The sequence below is a fragment of the Hypomesus nipponensis genome, chromosome 13, assembly GCF_054491055.1.
Source record: "Hypomesus nipponensis isolate SF chromosome 13, ASM5449105v1, whole genome shotgun sequence".
NCBI classification, from domain to species: domain Eukaryota; kingdom Metazoa; phylum Chordata; class Actinopteri; order Osmeriformes; family Osmeridae; genus Hypomesus; species Hypomesus nipponensis.
The window spans coordinates 6,254,786-6,274,287 of NC_140373.1; the positions used below are offsets into that span (position 1 = coordinate 6,254,786).

At 45.6% G+C, this 19,502-nt stretch overlaps 1 protein-coding gene across 4 annotated transcripts; it reads right to left on the bottom strand.

Moving 5' to 3' along the window:
* Window positions 1–104: 104 nt before the first annotated feature.
* Window positions 105–19,059, bottom strand: LOC146259704 (myoferlin-like). Of its 4 annotated transcripts, none has more exons than XM_084669973.1 (54): window positions 18,883–19,059; window positions 18,560–18,615; window positions 18,053–18,144; window positions 16,248–16,356; window positions 16,043–16,136; window positions 15,775–15,938; window positions 15,036–15,164; window positions 14,820–14,882; window positions 14,680–14,730; window positions 14,473–14,503; window positions 14,217–14,332; window positions 13,940–14,066; window positions 13,728–13,831; window positions 13,530–13,598; window positions 13,315–13,358; window positions 12,074–12,156; window positions 11,785–11,823; window positions 11,009–11,133; window positions 10,778–10,891; window positions 10,325–10,502; window positions 9,919–10,043; window positions 9,621–9,730; window positions 9,241–9,433; window positions 8,982–9,137; window positions 8,753–8,884; window positions 8,467–8,630; window positions 7,859–7,973; window positions 7,670–7,772; window positions 7,411–7,556; window positions 7,144–7,314; window positions 6,880–6,967; window positions 6,709–6,786; window positions 6,402–6,583; window positions 6,134–6,292; window positions 5,891–5,992; window positions 5,442–5,603; window positions 5,159–5,324; window positions 4,931–5,007; window positions 4,264–4,275; window positions 4,064–4,162; window positions 3,848–3,976; window positions 3,544–3,699; window positions 3,304–3,395; window positions 2,941–3,111; window positions 2,591–2,739; window positions 2,298–2,437; window positions 2,099–2,187; window positions 1,899–1,994; window positions 1,669–1,810; window positions 1,471–1,570; window positions 1,194–1,384; window positions 976–1,085; window positions 642–789; window positions 105–506 (listed from the first exon to the last, which is right to left on the bottom strand). In XM_084669973.1, the coding sequence occupies exons 1-54, from the start codon at window positions 18,968–18,970 to the stop codon at window positions 468–470; spliced, it is 6,168 nt and encodes a 2,055-aa protein (XP_084526099.1). In that variant the 5' UTR covers window positions 18,971–19,059; the 3' UTR covers window positions 105–467. The 4 variants fall into 4 exon arrangements, with proteins under 4 accessions (XP_084526099.1, XP_084526103.1, XP_084526102.1 ...); XM_084669977.1 differs by lacking the exon at window positions 4,264–4,275 and adding an exon at window positions 4,623–4,691; XM_084669976.1 differs by lacking the exon at window positions 11,785–11,823.
* Between the last annotated feature and the right edge of the window lie 443 nt (window positions 19,060–19,502).

Genomic DNA, 19,502 nt, shown 5'->3' on the forward strand with positions numbered 1-19,502 from the left:
TTCTTGGCAATGTTGTCATCATTTTTCAATCCAAGGAAAATAATAACTACAAAGGGAGAACTTTGACTTATTTTGTAACTATACATGTAATAAAGACAACGGTGCACATTTCCCAAGTAGGTTGTCTTTATTTTACCCCATATTTTCTCACATTATGCATGAATAAAATATTTGTTTTAAGTGCAGTGACGATCATTCAGTATTTTGATGACGTGATCCTTTTAAAATACATTAAACAGACATAACTGTGAACATGAGAATGTATAACACATATTGTAAAATATGTTCTAAATAAGTGCAAGATGCAGTAGAAATCTTTGTTCAACATGTAAAATAACAATTGTTTTCATATATTGGCACTCCCATAGTCTGGTTGCACAAAATGTAGGACTTTTGTCTGAAATTTCTTTGGTCTATAATCTAGACACATGAAATAAGTTATCATGTTGTCTTGAGGTTTTTTTCTCTCACTTGAATGGCTTCACAATCTTCATTGATATGTAGTTCTGAAATGAGAGAAACAAAATCAGTTTCAGTCATGATGTTTGTCACAAGCACATAATTTGTGGTTGCCACAGAAACAACAGTAACCACAGAAACAGTAGTATTTCATTTATCTCCTCCCCTCAGTCCTTCCTTACCGGCAGTGAGTAGAGCAAGATAGCAAGGAAGAGCAGCACTATGATCAGTATGATCAGACCAATGAAGATCCACTTGAACCTGCGCCACACAATGAACTTCATGGTCTTACAGGGGTTGGTGAACCAGAAGAAGGAAGTGTCTGGTCGCCTGGGGGTCAAGGTTATTAGATGAGAATAGATACAAAGTTCACACTGCAGATTTTGTACCAACTGTCTATTTGAGCTGAAGCAGTTACATCTCCCAGTGTCAGTCTATCAGATGGTTATGTTTCACACATGTAAATGTGTATACAACAAGTGAATGGGCTTCCAAGTGAGGACAGTGATCTCTTACTTGGGAAAGTCCAGCTTGGGGTTCATGTTGGGTTCATCTCTCCCCTTTCCAGCAGGTTTCTCATCCACGTCCTTCTCACTGACGATCTCAAGAGTCATCTCTACCTTCCCCTACACACGCACATAGAAATATAGCCAACATACAAAACTGACACAGTTAACTGTTGAATGTTTTATCAAAGCCTCAGATGAGCTTCACCCTGCTCCAGCCCTACTTACTCCTAAGACCTTCTTGCCATCCTGCTCTATGAAGCAGGGCCACCAGCCCCTGACAGACTGCTGGGCGAACAGTGAGGTGGACAGATCAGACTTGGGCTGCACCCCTTGTTTCCCCTCCATCATTTCCAGAGAGCACTTTGCTGGCATCTTGGCGGGGGGAACCAGGTTCCGCAGGTCCAGCTCCACCGTGCCTGTGATGTTGTTGCAACATTTTCAACATTGTCCAGGTTTTAACTTTAATTACGTGGGGGAAAAAAAGACGTTTAAAAGATCTCACCTAGGTAATCGTCTAATGAGAACTTATCGTTGTCCCATATTTGAACAATCAACTTCGGGGGGGTACGGAACTCAGTTTTGTCAAGACTCCAGAAGTGCTCCTAAGGACAGAACGTTGAGCATACAATAAAACCAAACTCATTACAACAACTGAGAAGCCTTTATTTGACTGGATGAAGCTTCCGTTGCAGTCGCTCACCTTCTTGGAGACCAGACACAGCTGCTCAGCAGGCAGGTACTCGAACTCAAAAACAAACCTCCAGTTAAAGTTCCCGTCTCCATCCAGAGACCTGTAGTGAACGTCTGTCTTCTGCTTGTCCTCCTCCATACCTGGCATCCAGCTAGCATGACGATTACACAGTAAGTATCCTTAATTTTTCTCAACCCAGCATCACTTGTATTGCAAATGTGTTTTTCTGTTTTGCTCACCCTTTAACATAGATGTCACTCATGTTCTCGCCAGTGATGCTGGTCTCATCCAAGATCACTTCTGTTGTGTTCCAGATAATGGCTCGAAGGAAATATCTGATGATGCGCACAGAGTTAATGTGAGCAGGCCTTCGAACAATGGAATGATATGCATTCAGAAATGGTCTCTTGTGAAAATGAGAAGCAACAGCACTGCTTACTTTTTCGCCTTGCGAGGAACTATGTCGAAAGGAGGCCCGGGAGGACCCAGACTTTTGGGGAAAATGTCCACCCACATTTGAAGTTTTCCCTAAAGAGGCAGGATCAATGTCAGTTGTGAGCTAACACATTAGTCAGTCGTGAATCCTGTATGTACCTAACCTGAGAGAGAGTAGGCTGGATCTGCTGTAGTGTTCTAACCTGAGAGAGAGTAGGCTGGAAGCTGCTGTACAGTGTTCTGCTCTCCACATGCTCTGGTACCAGAGTCTGTTTCCTGAGTACGTGCAGACAGATCCTCTCATTAGGTGGGCCAAGGTGCTGGTGGATCTTCTTGTTAGCCTCTGGATATTTCAAGTTCAAGACAATATTAGAAGACACAAGGACACAACACCACTGTACAATATTTTCTCCATTTACAAAGATGCTCGTTTTATGAAGTCAACAGATAAGATAAAATGTCAGGACTGGACAGCATGTGATGGAAGTAGCCTCACCAAACTCTTCCAGGCGGTACTCCTGGCCGTGGAACTTCAGAGTGTTTCCATTGTCCTCCGTCCTGGGAGGGGGGATTCCCTTGAGACGAGCCAGGTTCTGGAGGATTTGAGATGGCTTCATCTGGTCACGCCATTGGTTGATCCCTGTCCTATTTTATAGCAATCATAGCCAATCAGAGGGAATCTCCAGAAAAGCATTGCTACGCACATGTGACAGAAAGGATAGTGAAGTTGTAACTCCTAGATCATTTCTAGGTTTGAAATATCCATCAAAGCAATATAGTTTATATTGACGAGGAAGAGTCTAGTGGTTTTTCCAGGTCTTTCTACGTGTATTTGGAGGTCCTTACAGGCAGTAGGTCTGCGGCAGGCCACAGTAGGAACCAAAACGAGAAAGCAATCGATTCTCCAGGTCGATCACCGTCTCGCCGACCTTCTCATCTCGAGTCAGCAGATCGTAGTCGTACACAGAGATCTTCAGGTCCTTGTCTTGAGGCAGGAAGCAGCTCAGCTCGAACATCCTGCCCATGGAGGGAGAGGAGGGACAAGGAAGAGGCAGGTTGGTTTTGCAATAAGGGTGTTTATGATGTGCATGTCTTCTGCATGGGTTTAAATCCTTGGCTTCACAGCTGCTTAGAGGAATTGTTGTTCTCTGTGGTACTAGGAATGGATAGGATGTTCTCATTCTTGTCTTTCCTGGGTTTAGGACTTACTTTCCAAACACAGGGTTGGTGTTGTTGGGTAGGTAGTTATCTCTGTCATCAACGCTCTTCTTTCCTAGTGCGATCTTGATGTACGGATCACACTGTGAAGTGGGTGCTAAACGTCAGCAAACAACCTCAAAACATGTATGCTGCCTTATCCACATTTCCATAACCATGCATGTGTTTGATGTAACTATGTGTGTACAGTATGCATGCCAGTGTGTGTGTGTGTGTGTGTGTGTGTCACACCATGCCGTTGTTGTCTTTCGGCTGCAGGTCGATGCCCCTGATGATGTAGATCCTGACCAAGCACTCCTGCGGCCCGCTGTCTGGCAGCTCACGGAACTGGCGAGGAGGAGGAGCTATGCCAGGGTCGTCTGACAGTGGGTACAACTTAAACGAACCCTGGAAACACAGAGGCGCACACACACACACACGTTGTGATGGTATTACATTCTGCAAGGTGCCATGTGTCAATGCAGACACCACCGCTAGATGGCGCTAGAGGTTTTCAATTCAATAGACACTGCTGTGAAGGAACACTTCTCTCCACCTTGAACTCTCCGACCACGGTGGGGTCATCCACTCCATCTTCGTTCTTGCCTCTGTGCAGCTTGAAGGTGCTGCAGAAGTCTGTCAGCCCTTGAAACTCTGGGACCTGCTCCAGCTCACAGTCATACACCTGAGGGATGACACGGTTCATGTTGAGCAGAACAATACATTCATGATCCATAGAAACCTGTCCGAATGACAGAGGTCAAAGGGTTACCTTCAAGGTGTCGTAGCCTTTCTCCAGGTAGGGACCACATTTCTCTTGCTCTCCTATGGAGGCGTATAATTTGCTCCACCAGTCGACCAGCTCCTTCTCCTGTAATGGGAAAGTGTTGACACTTTATAGTGGACTACATCCTTCTGCGTTGTTAAATAGTGCCATGGGACAGATGCAATGGGGTTGGGAAGGGGTCTCACCTTCTCAGCATGCTGTGGGGACAAGTAGGACAGAATGCAACGGAAAACAAGACAAGATATTAATATTATTAGCGATGCTGGAGATGGACCATGGAGGGTGAATGTGAGTAAATGTAGAATAATTCTATGATTGGAAAATGTTTAGGATCACTTAAAATTTAATTCCAATGCATGGAAGTGGCACAGAAAAATACAATATAAATCATTACAGTGGCCCCAAATTAAAGAGTAATTATGGAATAGTAGCAACTGATCTCATTGATTTCAAGGTGATTTCACTGAAAATACAATTTGTAAAGACACGCTCCCTCAACCCTGCAGTGTCATTGGTTCATCTAAAGAATTGACCAATAATATACTTTCATACGTACAAGACGAATGTTAGGGCTGGCCAATTTGTGGATGGCAGCCGACAAACTGAATGAAAACTGCAAGTCAGAGTGACCACTGTCAAATGATCTTTTGATACATACCAAAGCGTTTTGGCCCAAGAGGGGACAAGCTCATACCATTAACATAACACTGATGTCTAATGAATCCAGATGCTACTCATGAAAGTCAGATCCCACTGGTTAAATAAGACATTGAAACTGAAGGGAGCCATTGTGGATGTGTTAAGGTTAAGATGCATCTTGTCTGTGGTTTAGGAACGAAGAGGGCACTGTACCTGATCCTCCAGCAGGGGTCCCCTCTCACCCATGTGAATGGAGACATCTCTCGGTGGGGCAGCCATCATCAGAGCCACTGTCACACACACACACACTTCTTTTTTACACTCTATTTGATCTGCACTGGACTGAACTCCATGTTTGTGTGGAATCTGAAATATTTAGGATTTACGAGTCACAATCTTCAGTAGTGTCCCTAAGTGTTGCATGCTGAAGAATGTGTTTACTTTTGGAGGACATGGCGACCTCAGCCCTGGCGACATAGGGGTCACAGCGGAAGTCTGACAGGTTGCTGATGGTACACTGTCCCACCACCGGCTTCCTGCCGAAAGGACGGTGGTCGATCACCTTCAGCACGATGGGAGGAGTGTACATCTCATCTTTAGGAAGGAGCTGGAAGCAGACCAAGTTCATGAAAACCACGCAGAGTACAGTACATCTCAATGCCTTGCATTCTCTCCCTCTCTGTCACACAGACACACACAAGCACTAGGAAGCTGGGCCCTTTACCGCTTTGATGATAAGGACAGATCCTGGGAAGTTGGGGCTCTTCTTCATGTTCTTGATGACGACAGACTCCACCCTCTCGCCCCCACACTCCACCACCAGGCTGGGAGAGCACACCGTGGCCAGCTGGTACGTCTTCATGTTACGCAGACCCCACGCCAGGATCTGCGACCAGAACCCAGAGAGAGAGAGACAGAGACACACACACACAGACAGACAGACAGACACACACACAGACAGACAGACAGAGAGACAGACAGACAGACAGACAGACAGACAGAGAGAGAGAGAGAGAGAGAGAGAGAGGGAGAGAGGGAGAGAGGGAGAGAGACCAGTTCAGCCATACATGACGAGGGAGAAAATACAGGGGATGCAATATTTGGATGAGTTTGTTCAGTCATAATCTCCAGTGTGCCCAATGTGAGGTGTTGACACTGGGGGAGACAACGTACCTCGATAGCGGTGAGCTGCACCACCGGCCGGATGCCCTGAGGAACCATGTAGAGGTTCTCCCCTCTCCTGGGAGGAACCAGGGGCAGCTCCGTCTCATTCCCCTGGAGCGAGAGAGGAAGAACGTTGATTTAAACATCTTTTCCCCACACCATTATGGGTCAAAGGCTTCTTTCTGCTTCAACCATCCCTTGCTATAGCATTCAGCTGCTACAGTGTAATGTTCTCTCTCCAGAGCCCAGTACCTTGTCCTTCAGGATGAGTTCAGCTGCCACCAGGACCTCCCCTGCTGGCTGGCCTCTCTGCATGACTGGCTGCCACAGCAGCTTGGGCACCTGATCCATGCCCGCGTTCAACTTCACCAGCGGGGCACACACAGTCCTGCCCAGCAGTTCATCCTTACCCTGGGCAAACGACAGCGACACATGCACACTAGATACACAAGCAGACAAGCAGTGTGTATGTCTGTATGTCTGTACGCGTGCGTTGTGTTGCGTGTCCATTCCCACCCACCACTTGGTCGTTGTCGTACAGCTCGAGGACCACCTTGGGGGGGTTCTGGGCGATGGTGTCGGGGTTGCCGTGGATCTCCACGTCGTGGAATAGGAGGGTCTGGTCCCAGGTGGGGTTCAGTGTGGCTGACAGCTTCTCCGTGGACTGACTGACATGCAGGAAGGACACGTGGGCGTACGGGTCTACAAGCCAAGGCACAAGGACGTGTTAGCCATTAGCACAGTTGTTGCAATACACAAGATGTTTTCTTGCCATCACTCACATCGGTATTTGTTATACTGTAAGTTATATCTGTGCTAAAGCTTACCAGAGAAGCTGTCTTTGTCCATGGCCACTAGGTTCTTGGCCTGGTACACATAGACTCTCAAGTGATAGCGATAGGACCCTTCAGGATAGAACAGCATTATGTCAATGGTGTTTTTCTATTTTGGCACCATTGTTGTTGAGACATGCTGTACAGAGTAGTGGAGTCACTCACTGTCGAAGGAGCAGGACACAGTGGGAGTGTTGGCTCCAAACAGCTTGGTAGCATCAGTCTTCTGGCCTTTCTCATCTGTGTCAATCCCCTGGAGACACACAACCAGTCCCTATTTACAAAAACGTCCTTGATAATAACTTTAATTATGGACTGAACTTGGACTGTGATCTTTGGAGGGATCATGATGTGGTCCAAAGTCCAAATGTATGAAGGGTTGTCTACAGACAAGGATTGTTCTTCATTTAGAAAGCGAGCAGTGCCCACCAGCGCCCCCTCCAGTTTAAATATGGCAGCGGCTCCGAGGGTGTTGGCAGGTGCCATCTTCCGCCTCCAACGCCGGCGACGGAACGTGTCCGATGAGCGCTGCTTCCTGTGGAACTTCCAGCCAATCAGGGATGAGAACTCCCAGCCCTCTGGGTCTCCTTGGATCCGTCGCTGTAGGATGAATGTCATGGCAACATTAGTCGTTGGCAGCGCTGGTCATCGCTTGGCTTTATTCAGAGCGTTCTAAATCATTTGTCCTGCGCTGACCTCCGTGGGCGATCCCCCAGTGGGGCCGGCCGTCCGGCTCCGGGGCCTGACCAGCCTCCTCCTGCGGTGGACATGGTAGACCTTCTCAGCAGGAACCCAAGACTTGGGCTTGTTATCCGGAGGGATGGTCACACCATACTCCCAACCTGCAGGGGGCAGCATTTACACATGTAAAGGCATCATGAGATCATGAAATGAGAAGTGTTCAGTTGACTTGTTGGAAGGAGATAAAAGGACACAGAGAGATTAAACATGACACCTTTCTCATCTACGGCTCTGTTGTCATCGACAGTCCACTCATCTTGCAAGGTCCAGCCTGCTGGGCACTCAATCTCCCCTGGACTCTGGGTCTTCTCCCCATTCTACACACACACACACAGGGACAATGAAGGGTGTACCTTGCATGCCAAAACATGTGCATGCATATGTGTGTGTGTGTATCTCTTACCACATCAGTGTAGGGCTCTGCAGCAGACTTCCAGTCTCCTCCAGGGAAGCGGGTCTCGTTCTGATAGACCTCGTCCAGGAACTCTGTGTGTCCGGCGTCCGCCTCTGTCAACAGCCTAGCACACACACACACACATGGAGATCTTTTACACCAGACTTAGAAAGCACACACACTGTTGGTGTGAGCAAGATGGAGGGTGGTGAGGGTAGGGTGAAAATATTTGGATGTGTTGTGAAGAGCTTGTTCCATCAACAGTTGGCAAAATAAATCTGGTTGTGAGCGTGCCTGGGTCTGTGCAGGCTGGCACAGGTTTCATCTGAAGGGTGTACCTTGGCAGCAATGGCAGCAAGCTGTAAGTTTGCCAGCTGATATCGCAATGGAGAGAGGGAAGGGGCAGAACAAGTTGACTTCCTATAATTGTCTAAAAGGACTTACTATACTGAAACTCATTCTAACATGGGCCAGGTCTCTACAGTCTCTGTTCCACTCTGTTTGTGCCCAAAACATCCAAACCATTGCAGAACAGCGGGTAGCAAATATTGTTGCAACACTGCATGATTCGACACCTAAGACCAGACAAAGCCATCAGCGAGGGTAGTGCTACTCACCCCTTCTCTGGGTCTATGAACCAGTCCCCCTCCCACTCCCAGCCTGGGGGCGGCATGAAGAACTCCTGCTTCAGCTTCAGCTTGCCTGTCACGTCAGAGAACTTGTAGCGTCCCACCAGGGCCGTGGTGCCCCACTTCCCAAACATCTCCGCCTGGTTCTCATACTACCACAGACACCAACATTCACAGGTTTTTTTACTTTCAGGTTTGATGACGAACCAATGGCTCCGTCTTGACAGTTGTAGTCAGTCACCAATAAAATGTTGCATTTTCAATAGAAGCCTACCAGTTCAGCGAATACACTGAAGGTGCCTTCTGAGTAAGCATTGAACTTCTTCTCGTGAGCAGACAGGCCCAGCCACATGTTGACCCGAACCTGGACTGGAACCTTCAGACCCTTGTTCTTATCCATGGGATACTGAACAAGAACATGAAAACAAATTCAGCATTGAGATCAGAAGCCAAGATTCAAATCACGACCGAGATCGTGGAGAAATGACTGTTCCCTCCAGCACCTTCATCAAGATGGTCTGTGTTCGTCCGCAGTCCTGTCCACAGGCCTCCTGGCTGTGTGTGGAGTAGAGCAGCTGGTGAGCAGGGATGCGGCTGTAGGCCACCCTCTTCTCTCCTCTCAGCATCCACACAATCACGTCTGGCATGCTGTTCTGAGGCTGGAACATCACACCAAAGAGATGTGGCTTTCCTCAACACCCCATTATCTACACCACTGGCGAGACTAGACTTTTAACCAGGAGTCCTTTAAGCTCCTCCTACCTCGTCAGCCAGCTGCCTGAGTTTCTCCAGCCAGGCCTCAATGTCTCCCAGAGTGTCTCTGATCTCCACAGCTTCCTCTCTCATAGACCTCGCTCCGTCCAATATGGTTGCCATGGCACTGTCTCTCAGCTTCTTGATCTGGAGGTCCAACGCTGTCAGGTTGGGTTTGCCCTCCAGCTCTGGCACATGAAAACTGGGACAGAGACAATAGCATCAACGTAGCATCGCTACATGGCTAACTATGTCACATCAAGTAAAAACATGGTAGGCTTTCATGGTGCTGAAATTGCAACAGAGTGGCCCTTGTACAGGTGATTTGTAAACAATGAGAGATGGTCCGCTCTTCCACCAGCTACTTCCTGTTAGAGATGTAGGTTTACCTCTCCAGATCATCAATGAGCTGGCTGACTAGCTTCAACCAGATCTCTGCCAGTTGAGTGTCGGGCATCTTAGCCAACATGGCAGTTTTCATCGCACTGATGTTGGATTGCTGAAAACAGAGAATAGTGTACGTACATTTTATTTTACTGTTTCACAAGGTCATAATACATTATAGATCCATAATCAAGTCCAAACTATCCAAGCCACTAAATCTGTCATTCCTTTCATTACCATCCAATTATTTGAATTGTGAGTGCTGCATGATGTGGATGAATTATCTATAACATCTGGCCTTACCAGGCGGTCCGCGATGTGCAGGATGATGTTGACAGCGTCCAGACGATGGCTGATGTCCTCCCAGAAGGACGTCACCACCACCACAGGCTTAGTGTCTGCCCACGGAAGGTAGTAGTAGTGGTTACCTGAGAGATAGACACAGACTGTATCAATACTTCCATTGGACAGTCTCTGGGTTAGAGTTTTTAAAGTGATTGGACTGTGTTAAACTGACGGATGGTTGGAGGAGGGGGGTATTGATTGTTAAAGCTATGGATGTTCCTACAACCGACAGCACAGGACAACTGACAGTACATAGTAATACATTGTGGTTTTGGGGGAAAATCACACGCATAGCAGCTCTTTTCCTCCCATGAAATGTTTGATGTTGTTTGATGAAATTGAAGACAGAAATGTGGTCCCTCACCATCAAACACAGCACAGCTGTACTGGGTCGTGGAGGCCAGGGGTTTGCAGGTGGTGTCCAGTTTGTTGCCGTAGTTACCGATACTGACCTCAAACTGGATTGGCTCTCCCGGTTCCTGCAGCATGCTGGCACTGTGGAACACGGCACACAGACAGAACTTCCTTCTCCGCTGGTACTTCTGATGGAGAGAGAGATGGGGGGAGAGACAGAGAGAGACAGACCAGTTCAGCCATACATGACGAGGGAGAAAATACAGGGGATGTGAGAAAGAAAGAGAGCAAATGAAAGGGAGAGAGAGAGGGAAAGAGGAAGAAAGAGAGAGGCATGGAGAGGTGCAGGGGAGAATGAGAGGGGTTGGAAGAGTTTGACGTTAACAGTTTACCACTTCCTTTGTTGTTACAAGTTACAGCTTACATCATAGTGTTATTGGCCAGGGAAACCAGGGTACAGTACCTGGACCACCAGTATGTCATCACTGGAGATGCTGTCCACAGACTTGTCTGGCTTGCCTTCTAGTTTAGTAGTTAGTTCAACCAAGACCCTTCCCCGATAGGCCACTCCTTCTCCCTGGAAACAACATAAACAAGCAAAATAAAATGTTCTTCAGTAATGGTAGACTACAGGGATGGTCAGGTTTACACATAAGGATTGGTGTTTGATACAGGCGACAGGACAACGGCAGACCTTGCCGAAGTTGAGGTCCTCATAAGGGTCAGGGAGACCGCTGAACTCTCGGGGGCTCCCGTACAAGTTGACGTAGGAGGGGCCAAATGCAGGCAGGAAGCCCACCTCAGACTCCCCCGTCTTCCCTGTGGAGGAACGCCGCACCAGACAACAGGTGAGCCCAGGTAGAGGAGCTAGGGAGTCAGTGCTGTGACTGGCTGGACTGCTTGGCATGGGTTCCTAGACACACAGGTTAGACCTGACCCATTTCACTATTAACAACGCTATATATTATCTTACATTGAATTTGGTTTGTAAAAGGGGCCAGGTGACTGATAAAGACTTCCTTCATGAAGACAATGCGAGAGGTTTGCTGTTATCATTTCAAAGCGCATGCAAATGTTTTTTTTTCCAAGCAAAAGCTATAGCATGGCAGGGGTAGGGTTAGACACACAGGGTTAATAATATTGCTTAAAGGTCCAATGACACGTTCAGAACAACTACACCAACACCATCCTGTAATAATAGTCTAATAATAATAATAATAATAATATTAGTGACAGTAGTCAAAAACACTAGATGTTAGATGTAGACTAGTTTAAGCTTTAGACTTCAATACCTGTGGTGAGGAACGCCCTTTTCGAAAGATCTGTAATAACACCTACTGTGTATCAGTGTCTGTTTAATCACTGTGTATATAGGCTTGCGTGTCGTGGCAGTGGACCTTTATTAACAAATGCATGCCATGCCAAACATACATATTCTGAAATGATGAACCAAATCAATTTCAAATCAACCTTTATATTCGTTATTGGCCCCACATCCTGCATGTTCATCTACACCAGGAGAAAGAACACAATACATGGACTGGATAACAAGGTCACCCAATGTTTAAAACTGTTCAACTTGAGAAGATAAAGAGATTGAGAAGTACAAAATCAGGGCGAGCGAGAAAGACACAGAAAAAGGGAAAGAAAGAGAGAGAAAAATACCATAGAAAAAGAAAGAGACAGAAAGAAGGAACATATGAGTAGAAGAGTAGACAAGATAGGAATAGAGGACTATCAGATCATCATTCTGCCTTACCTTCTATTTCTCCTCCAGAGGAGGCAATCTTGGCCAGGTTCAGATAAGTGGTGCCAATAGCATCATTCCTGGTAAGACGATCCCTGCACAATCACAGAAACAAGGAAAACATTGAATTTGCACATTAACAGTCACTGGCCAGGGTATTCGGTCCGAGTCCACAACAAAACCCTGGCCCCTACACTAGACACTAGCCTCCACACACTAGCCTCCACACACTAGCCTCCACACACTAGCCTCCACACACTAGCCTCCACACACTAGCCTCCACACACTAGCCTCCACACACTAGCCTCTACACACTAGCCTCTACACACTAGCCTCTACACATTAGCCTCTACACACTAGCCTCCACACATTAGCCTCCACACACTAGCCTCCACACACTAGCCTCCACACACTAGCCTCTACACACAAGCCTCCACACACTAGCCTCCACACACTAGCCTCCACACACTAGCCTCCACACACTAGCCTCCACACACTAGCCTCCACACACTAGCCTCCACACACTAGCCTCTACACACTAGCCTCTACACACTAAACTGTAGACCCTAAAATCCAAACACATTTGAAGATCAGCCATGAATGAGATGCAAACAAAACAGCGCTCTGGCTCACAGCATTATTTACATATTTTTTTGACACCAATTCAATCATTTGAAACCAACCCCCATACATTGTCTAGGGTATAGGGCCTGCTACTGATCAGGGCGTGTATGGGATTTGAACACGTGGCCAGGAAACACAGTTGTCCTAACCTCTCTCCCTGTTTTCCAGGGTTGTCTAAGGGCAGGGCCGAGCTAACAGGATCCCAGCCAGGGAGTGGGAGCGGAGGGTTATGTCTGACTCATACTCACACACATACAGCTGTCACTGAGGCAGACACACACAAACATACATGAGGAAACAACACTCATCATACTCAAACACACACACACACACAGGAAGATCTCAGACACACAAATACAGAACACACTCAGCCAGTATGAGGATGAAACATACGCCCACTGACCACAAAACCACACTCTGGACTCGTCATCTAGTCAGCTCAGCGAATATCGAGGCAGCACTCCAAGGGAGGACTACAATAAATGTTGCCCTTAGCAACACTACATGAAGATAACAATCCATTCTGCATACCACACTGGCCACTGCTAACTCTTACACTAATAAAAAGAAGAATGTACAAATCAAGTTGTGCTCTGTGAGGGTTTAGGGAGGACATGCAGCTGGCTCACCAGTCGAAGACAGTTAGTTTGATGCATTCACACATGGACGGGAACTGCAGGGAAAAAGACATGGTAGGATAAGTTATTAAATAAAACTAAATAAAACTTGAAAAAAACGGACAGATCTCTGTCGTCGGTATAGAGCACTTTTAAGTCTTTTTGGCCTCTATTTGTAGCCAATGTGAGATAACTAAAACTTGACACAGCTCTTTGTGCTCTGTCACCTTGACTTGAAGATTCAGTAACTGGTTCCACTCAGGGTTGGCATTCTTCTCAATGACCTGTGTACAAAGCTGCAGCACGAATACGGTTAGAACTGTGCCCTTGTGGTTATTCATTATCTGCTGTTCTAACTATAATCACTATTTGAACATGCCTTGGATAATATAATCTGCTAAATGAATACAACGAGTAGCCATTACCTTTTTACCAGCAAAGCGGGCCTCAAGGAAAGGATCAACCAGGTTCTTTTTGTCTGAGTCTCTTCCAAAGATCTCTTTCACTGACTGGATAAATGCATCATCCACTGCACAGAAAATATAAAGAATGGGCACACACATAATAGCGGGTTTGAGGGTTTAAGTGATACATTTGTGTGTATATGCATGTGTGTTTATGTGACTGTGTGTCTTACTCTGGGGGATGTCCTCAGCTCTGAACACCTTGAGAGCCAGGGTGATCCACCGCAAGGTGACCCCTGCGGGGAGGAGGAGGTTACTTTCTATGTCATCCTGGTCATCGTTGGACTCCCTCTTCTCTGCCTATAGACACACACGCAACAAACACGTACACACACAAACACACACACACGTGTCACACTATGGTTGAAGGTGAGGGTCAATGTTCAATGTTTTTACTAATATATGTGTGACAACTTGTTCACACACATGGTCTAAACCAACCAGTCTTACCGGAGGCTCATCCCCTGTCCCCACAATGAACAGGCTGACTTTCAGATAACCCTTCGCCCCAGAACTGGAGTCATCTGGGTCACTGAGCAGAAGCCATTTCCTCATGACAGAGTGGGCTGTGGTTGAGCACATGCACATTAGCACATACACACTCAAACAAACAAACAAACAAACAAACAGAAATATACACAACAACAAAATGTGAGCTCATGCAAATGAGCATCATGCAAACTCAGTGTAGTGAGATGTAACTCACCTGGCTCATCATACACATAGCCCACATCCAGCTAGAGGCAACAGAACAAGTTACAGAATATTATACATATATTACATGTTTCTCAGCAACTGTGAACTCATCTGGTGATTGACATAGCAGACTCATTGAGGAACTCAGGGAAGGGTGGATGAATGAATAGATGGATGAAAGTGATGGACGGATAAATGAATGGAGAGATAAGAGTACCTTGAACTCTCCCATCAGACTGTCAGCTCTCAGAGAAAAAGAGTCGTAGACCTGTAGAGAGAGTGAGGAAATGATCAGAACTGGACGATCATACAGTAGTATAGGATCGTCCATCTAGACCATTTGACCGTTGAACTTACCCGGATGCTGATTTGCTGGTCGAAAAGCTCTGACGGTAACATGTTGATGTTGTAGAAGAATATCTGGCAACAAACATATTTGAGTTTACCAGTGAGAAAGAAAATGAACATTTCCCAAGCTTGACCTTAGCTCAGAAGGCCAGCACAACCTTGGGAACACCAGGTTTGATAAGTGTGTCAAGTGTGTGTCAGGTGTCACATGTGATGCTGTTGGACCTCATCAAAGTATGGGTTGTTGCCCCTCTTGATCCGTGTCCGGTGGGTCTGTCCACACACGTTGACCTTGATCACAGGCTGGATGTTGTTTCCGGGAAACTGGCGGCCTTCTATGATCCTGATTCGAATCTGTTAGGAAAGACGAGGAGTTTGTAAGTAGACAAATTGAGTGCAGTGTCGATCAAACTTTGCGTTACAAATAGTGACCGATTGTGTTAAATGTTGTTTTAGCAAAAGCCCCTTTTGTGCAAAAGTGTGCAGCAGATAATAGGGAACTGAACATGTACAGTTCTGACAGTATTTGGTGGTTGGCAAGTCCTAACAGTGGTTGAGGTCAAGGAAAGGTAGGTATTGGACACAAATCTGTGCATCCTCTCACTTATGACATTTCATCAATCAGTGCAATTGCAACACGCGTTTTTCAGTTAAATCAATGGCATACCCCTAAAAGTGTGACAAATTCCACATGGGAGTGCCTCCTCCCATCTGCAAGTAAGGTAACAACATAAATCAAGCGCACTTACATTTACATTTAGTCATTTAGCAGACGCTCTCATCCAGAGGGACTTACACTAAGTACAGGGACATTCGCCCCGAGGAAAGTAGGGTGGAGTGCCTTGCATACAATGTCATTTTGGCATGACCGGGAGTCAAACCAGCGACCTTCTGATAACTAGCCCGATGACCAAACCGCTCAGCCACCTGACGCCCACACTTAGTACAGTAGTATTCAACCCACTTGGAAGTCCTGGGGTTTGTTGGATAGCGGTCTGCTACGGTTCCTGGCCCTCCTGACCATGGCCTGGGTGGTGTTGCCTGGTAGGCCTGGGGAGGAACCCCCACCTGAGGAGCCAGTCTGGCCCCCATCAGCCAGGTCCACATTCTCCTCCTCATCTCCATCCCCTGAGGGACACAGCATGGAAGACACACTTACAGAAGATAACATCAGGGAGTTGAGTTCCTGGGAACTGTGTTTGACAACAAACTAATAAGCAGACATTTCATACCAGCATCCCCTGCTGTGGTCCCATCCTGGGAGTTGTTAGGATTGGGAACAGCACCTGCTGGCGGATCGTAGCCAATCACAAGGTCGATTGTAGCCTGTAATCATATTCAATTGCCATACTTGTTGATTTAAGGATCATCAGTGTAAAGAAGGCTTACACTGAACTCTTAGGCCATGTGAGTCAATTAGAAAGTCTGAGCACTTACTCCAATGTCCTGCCCCTTTTCATTGATGAGGGGAAGATTTTTGGATGGGAGGGATTTGACCTGGCCAGTGGCTAGGTCTCTCAGAGAGACTTTCGTAGACCCCAGCAGCCTGCAAGAGACAGAGTGAAGATGAGATTACTTACCTTTTTTGAACACATGATAGGACTAGCTGGGTTATATTGTAAGTGACCTGGACACCACAAACTTATAAACACAGGGAGCTATTAACAAGGGTATCAGTTTTGGGATCTGAAATATATGAGTTATGAACCACCTGTTTAACATGTTGACATCCCACCTAGAACTGGTGAAGCAAGGCATAGAAGGCGTTTGTCTTCATGTATGCGTGTGTGTGTGTGTGTATAATGCTGTGTGCATAAAGCACTGTGTGCTCACCATTGGGACTAGCCTCCACCCAGGGCTAACAAAGCCATTCCCAGTTAAAAATAAACTCACTCAAATACCACTTCCACACAGAAGCTACAGTTGTGTACAAAACAGATTTGTCATGACAATATACCTGAAAGTAGTTCCAGAAGAATGTTCTCTAGGTATTTGTCTATCTTTTTCTAGGTCATTTGGGAAATTCCTGCTGAAATCGAATAAGTCCAGGAAACATAAGATTATACTTTTCACTCAAGTTGCTATGGTTACAGGTGACACCATACCACAACAGTCCCAGGGAAACTATGCAGAGTGCAGCAGTCCCTCAATTCACCAGAGTGTGATTCAGACAGGGCAGCCCCATGGAAAACGTGACTCATATTACACATCTTAGTTATAAACCACGCAGACAAAAAATGTCTTGGACCCTCGACTACAGATTGTTTATTCTCCACCAAGTAGAGTTGGGATGGGCTAGTTTTATCAAATTCATTTCAACCCACGAAATCTTGTCAAGAGTTTTAGTTTTGTCAGTGTAAACAAAGCTTTGATCCCTTTAATTAGCAAAAATCATGGAAACATTTTCTGTGGTTCAGCCTCCAGATTGGTTCCACATGTTTCTGTGACTTTACATGGAAACTACAACAGAGCACAGCAAAAGCAAGAGCTGCTTGAGCTCTAGAATGAGACCAATGCTCCACATTACAGCAAGTACTGCAACAGCCTCAATCTCATTGTTACTCTCTAAGTAAAATGCCCTTAAATCTGGCATGAACCATTGTACATCCTAGCTCAACGTGGACCCTCCTAACTTTCTCATTCTCTCTCTTTGTTGTATTTCCTCTCCTAACCCGGACTGGAGTCGTCTTCTGGGAGAACAAACAGTGATTCATTCTCCAGAGAGGCCTGACAAACAGCTCACCTCTCCCACTCAGCTCCAGCAAGTCTGTGCATGGCAGAGTAGGGTGTGTGGGAGACACTGGTACAGGAACCGGAGAGCACAAACTCAGCTCACATTCACTAAGCAAACCACTTCATGCGTAAATATTTTTGCTTAACTAGTAGGGTATGGTGGAACCTAGGGGGCTATCATATTAGCTTACAATGGGTGGTGATAGGTTGGTTGTAATAGGCTAGTTGTTAACAGACAGTATTGACTTATAGCCCAGTTACTCTGTAATGATAACCTTCATGCCACTCATTATGATTTGGAGTTGTCCTAACAAGATCTTCAGCCTTCCCTGAACTAATCTACACACACACACACACACACACGGATACAAACACACACACTGTTTAAGCAGGGTGGAGGTTGACTGTGCCATGCATATAATGGAAGATTTAAATCCTTTAATTCTTCTGTTTCTTAATAGCGTCGTGCTAGGGTGGAATAGGATGAGACATAACCAGGGACCACTCACTTGTCTTTCCCTAGAGTCTCGAAGTCTTTCACAATCACATCGATGTAGGATGACGAGTCAAGCGCAGAACCTTTCAAGTCAAACTCAAGTACCTGAGGTAAGACATGTACAACAAAACTCAAGGGTGCATTATATCTACACAGGCAATTTCACGAGAGTTACACAACAGCAATCAAACATGCTGATCCTGTATAATGATCACAAGTCAAATTTTAAAAAGCAAAAAAGACATGTATGAATTATGCTAGTACTATTTTAGATGTAAAATTAAAGAGGCCTTTATAAACTGTTAATGATAGGAATAACAATCATCTATCATATGAAAAGAAAGCTACAGTGGAACATCATTCAGGAACTACCAACTCAAACAATTGGTAATGGGAGGCTATCACACCCTCAGCAAACAAGTGAAATGAACACAGGATTCATGTTGGGACTTGAAGCATTTGAATAACTTGATGCAAGACATCTTGGCTTTCCCAAGAGAGAGAAAGAGATCTGACATACCTCATTCCAGACTGGGTTTAATTCATTGTTTATTGTTTTGGTTTTCTTTTTTTCATCTGCAAACATGTAAATAATCAATTATCATTTCCATTCAGTGAGTATTGATGCTAACAATTCAAATATGAACGTCACGAACACATTAAATCACTAAAAACCATTTTAACTCAGTTTCATTTTGGTAGGCTACATTATTATCTTTGGAATAAAGAATATGTTATTCTTTGATTATCTGTTAAAGAGAATAAATAAAAACCACTTAGATTAGAGAATTAACTAAGAACTAGCCTACAATGGAGCAAACACGATAAGTAACTTTCTCCTACCTTTAAAAACAACAGATGCGACAGGATCAGGACTCCCAATCTTCTTTTTTGGTAGTCCTTTGGCGGATTCTACCACAACACGCAACATTTTGATACTATGAAAAACTGAAGTTTTGTTTTAAAACTACTGTGTGGAATCTTTTCGCTTGTTGCAGCAGCATCCTCACAGCCCCATCACTGAGAGTAGACAGAAAGAGTTAAGGAAATAGATGTGTGTTATTTTGGGAAATGAGGGAGGGAGTGGTAAGTATAGCGTCAGTGGCAGTACTGAACATTGATTACTAAAGAAACTTGGGTGTTAGGATAACCCTGTATCCTAACGGAGTCAATTGTTACGATGAGGTGGACCCAAATGCAGAAGAGGTAGCCAGATAGTTAAAAGGGTTTATTCTTGATAATAGGGAAACAGACAGGATACTCACAGTAACAAGGGGAAAAGGACAAGCCAAACACTACACAAAACAGGAACCGAAATACACAGAACCAAACAAGACACAGGTGGACACGATAACACTAACGAGAACTGAACCCACTCAACAAGACACAGGTGAAGACAATGACCCAGGGAAACACTAGCCTAGGGCAAGGCAAAACTAAAAACACAAGGGCTGTGGCCGTGA

Excerpts from the sequence above, each read along its gene's own strand:
- LOC146259704 (XM_084669977.1), bottom strand. The coding sequence starts at position 18,970 with ATGTTGCGTGTTGTGGTAGAATCCGCCAAAGGACTACCAAAAAAGAAG. Across the intron at positions 16,137-16,247 it reads AAAAGGGGCAGGACATTGGA|GCTACAATCGACCTTGTGAT; the intron begins GTAAGTGCTCAG and ends ATATGATTACAG. Across the intron at positions 12,157-13,314 it reads AAACTAACTGTCTTCGACTG|GGATCGTCTTACCAGGAATG; the intron begins GTGAGCCAGCTG and ends GTGATTGTGCAG.